Genomic DNA, 2194 nt, shown 5'->3' on the forward strand with positions numbered 1-2194 from the left:
AGTCCTCGCCGAGGCCGCCTCTGCCTGGTGGAGGCCGGGAGCCTCCCTCCCCACCCGGCCTCCCCGTACCTACCTCCTCCCCTAAGCGCAAACACAGCCCGCCGCTCTGGGAACCCCGGAGTCCACAGGTCCTCCGGGCGCTGGTGCATCATGGGAGGCTCACATCGCCCCCTGGCGGCGTCGGAGAGAACTGCGTGCTCCCTCCCGCGGGGCCCGAGTGGGTGTGGAAACCTCCATCCTTCCCCGCCCCCGCGCTCCAGTATTTACTTTCCTTGACGTCTTCCGGCCCGCGCCCGGAAGTCGGCGGAGATGACCATAGAAACTGGTGGCTAGAGGTGCCCGGATTTGCCCTCTTGGTCCTCACTTCCGCCGGAAGTAACCTCCAGTCGCAAGTGCCCTCTCTGCACGCGCGGGCATCGGGTACCTCGCACCGGTACTCCGGGCGTGAGTACGACCACAATGGCCGTCACCACCTTGCTGCGCGCGACGCCCCTCTTCAGCGGTGAGGAGGCGGGGAGGGCGATGACACATGGGGGTCCGGGGACACGTGGGGGTCGTCGGGAGTGGCCGAGCTCCGACCTGACTGCACGCCTCTGCCCCGGCAGGTCTTGGCGCCGGCCCGACCCCACTCCTGCAGGGCCTGTTGCGGCCGCTGACGGCCCCGGCACTGACCCTCTTGTGCCGCGGCCTGGCCGTGGAGGCCAAGAAGACCTATGTGCGCGACAAGCCCCATGTGAACGTGGGTACCATCGGCCATGTGGACCACGGCAAGACCACACTGACCGCGGCCATCACGAAAAGTAAGCGGGTTGCAGAGGGGCCATCCGGCAGCGCCCGCTCTGCAAGCGGGACCTGGAGCCAGGGAGGCGGGGCCCGCACAGTGGCCGCTGGAGGTGTTTAGGGTCTGTAGCCCCAGGAGCCAGCACTCCAGTGGGCGGGGGGTGGGACTGGAAGATTTCCGTTCAGGAGACAGATTTCCCCTGAACAGAAGAACTTTGTGGTGCATAAATTGGGGGACCCTGAATGGCCTCCCTCTAGCCATAGGGACCGCCCTGTAAGCGGAGGCTTTACCCTAGAAAGTCGCTGAGCACGACCTTCAGGCCTTTATTTCTTTCTGACTGGTGATCTCTGCAGAAGTTGAGGGAGGGTCCATCCCCAGGCTGTCCGATTAAGGTTGTGTAAGTGGGGGGGACCTAGGCGTGTGCCCTGAGCCCCGCCTCTACCTCTGGAACTGTAGCTGAGAGCTGTGTTCTCTTGCCTTCGCCATTAGTTTTAGCCGAGGGCGGTGGGGCCAAGTTTAAGAAGTACGAAGAGATTGACAATGCCCCGGAGGAGAGAGCCCGCGGTATCACCATCAATGCAGCTCACGTGGAGTATAGCACTGCTGCCCGCCACTATGCCCACACAGACTGCCCCGGGCACGCAGATTACGTTAAGGTGAGAGCATTGCTGGGACAGGCCAGGAGCTGCCTCTCATCAGGAGAAACGTTAGGCTTGTGGGAGGAGCTTAAGATACTCAAGATGTCTAGGTTTGAGATCACGGATTTGTGGGCATGGCCGATTAAAGTGGGTGGTGAGATGGCAGAGAAAGGTGATGTGGAGCTGAGGTCACTGAACGAGGCTGTGTTTCCTCTCCGACCCAGAATATGATCACAGGCACTGCCCCCCTTGACGGCTGCATCCTGGTGGTGGCAGCCAATGACGGCCCCATGCCCCAGACCCGAGAGCACTTACTACTGGCCAAACAGGTATGCGGAGCCTGGGTAGGAGTGGGAAGAGGAAGCGTGGAGAGTTGGGCCACTGAGGACACCATCTCCCTCTTTCCCATCTGCAGATTGGAGTGGAGCATGTTGTGGTGTATGTGAACAAGGCAGATGCTGTCCAGGACTCTGAGATGGTGGAGCTAGTCGAGCTGGAGATCCGGGAACTGCTCACAGAGTTTGGCTACAAAGGAGAGGAGACCCCGGTCATCGTAGGCTCTGCCCTCTGTGCCCTTGAGGTGAAGGCAGGGTCAGGCCGGGGCTGCTGTGGCAGAGGATGGGGCGGGATAGGCATCCGGAGCTGTGCTCTGAGTCTGGGGGGTACTAGTAGTTCTTGGTAAGCAGAATGGGAACTTCAGAGTCCTGTCATACCCCTCCCCCACCCTTCCAGCAACGGGACCCTGAGTTAGGCCTGAAGTCTGTGCAGAAGCTGC

The 2194-nt window shown here is 61.6% G+C and overlaps 1 protein-coding gene across 1 annotated transcript in view; it reads left to right on the forward strand.

Moving 5' to 3' along the window:
* The first annotated feature begins 317 nt into the window (after window positions 1–317).
* The window catches only part of TUFM (Tu translation elongation factor, mitochondrial), a 3869-nt gene continuing 1992 nt past the window's right edge, over window positions 318–2194 (forward strand). The window contains exons 1-6 of the mRNA XM_023746445.1: window positions 318–502; window positions 606–800; window positions 1271–1437; window positions 1644–1748; window positions 1835–1999; window positions 2152–2192. Of these exons, the coding sequence (XP_023602213.1) occupies window positions 460–502; window positions 606–800; window positions 1271–1437; window positions 1644–1748; window positions 1835–1999; window positions 2152–2192 (716 nt within the window). The 5' untranslated portion in view covers window positions 318–459. The remainder of the gene's footprint in view (window positions 503–605; window positions 801–1270; window positions 1438–1643; window positions 1749–1834; window positions 2000–2151; window positions 2193–2194) is intronic.

This window comes from Myotis lucifugus, unplaced genomic scaffold, assembly GCF_000147115.1.
Source record: "Myotis lucifugus unplaced genomic scaffold, Myoluc2.0 scaffold_678, whole genome shotgun sequence".
Classification (NCBI taxonomy): domain Eukaryota; kingdom Metazoa; phylum Chordata; class Mammalia; order Chiroptera; family Vespertilionidae; genus Myotis; species Myotis lucifugus.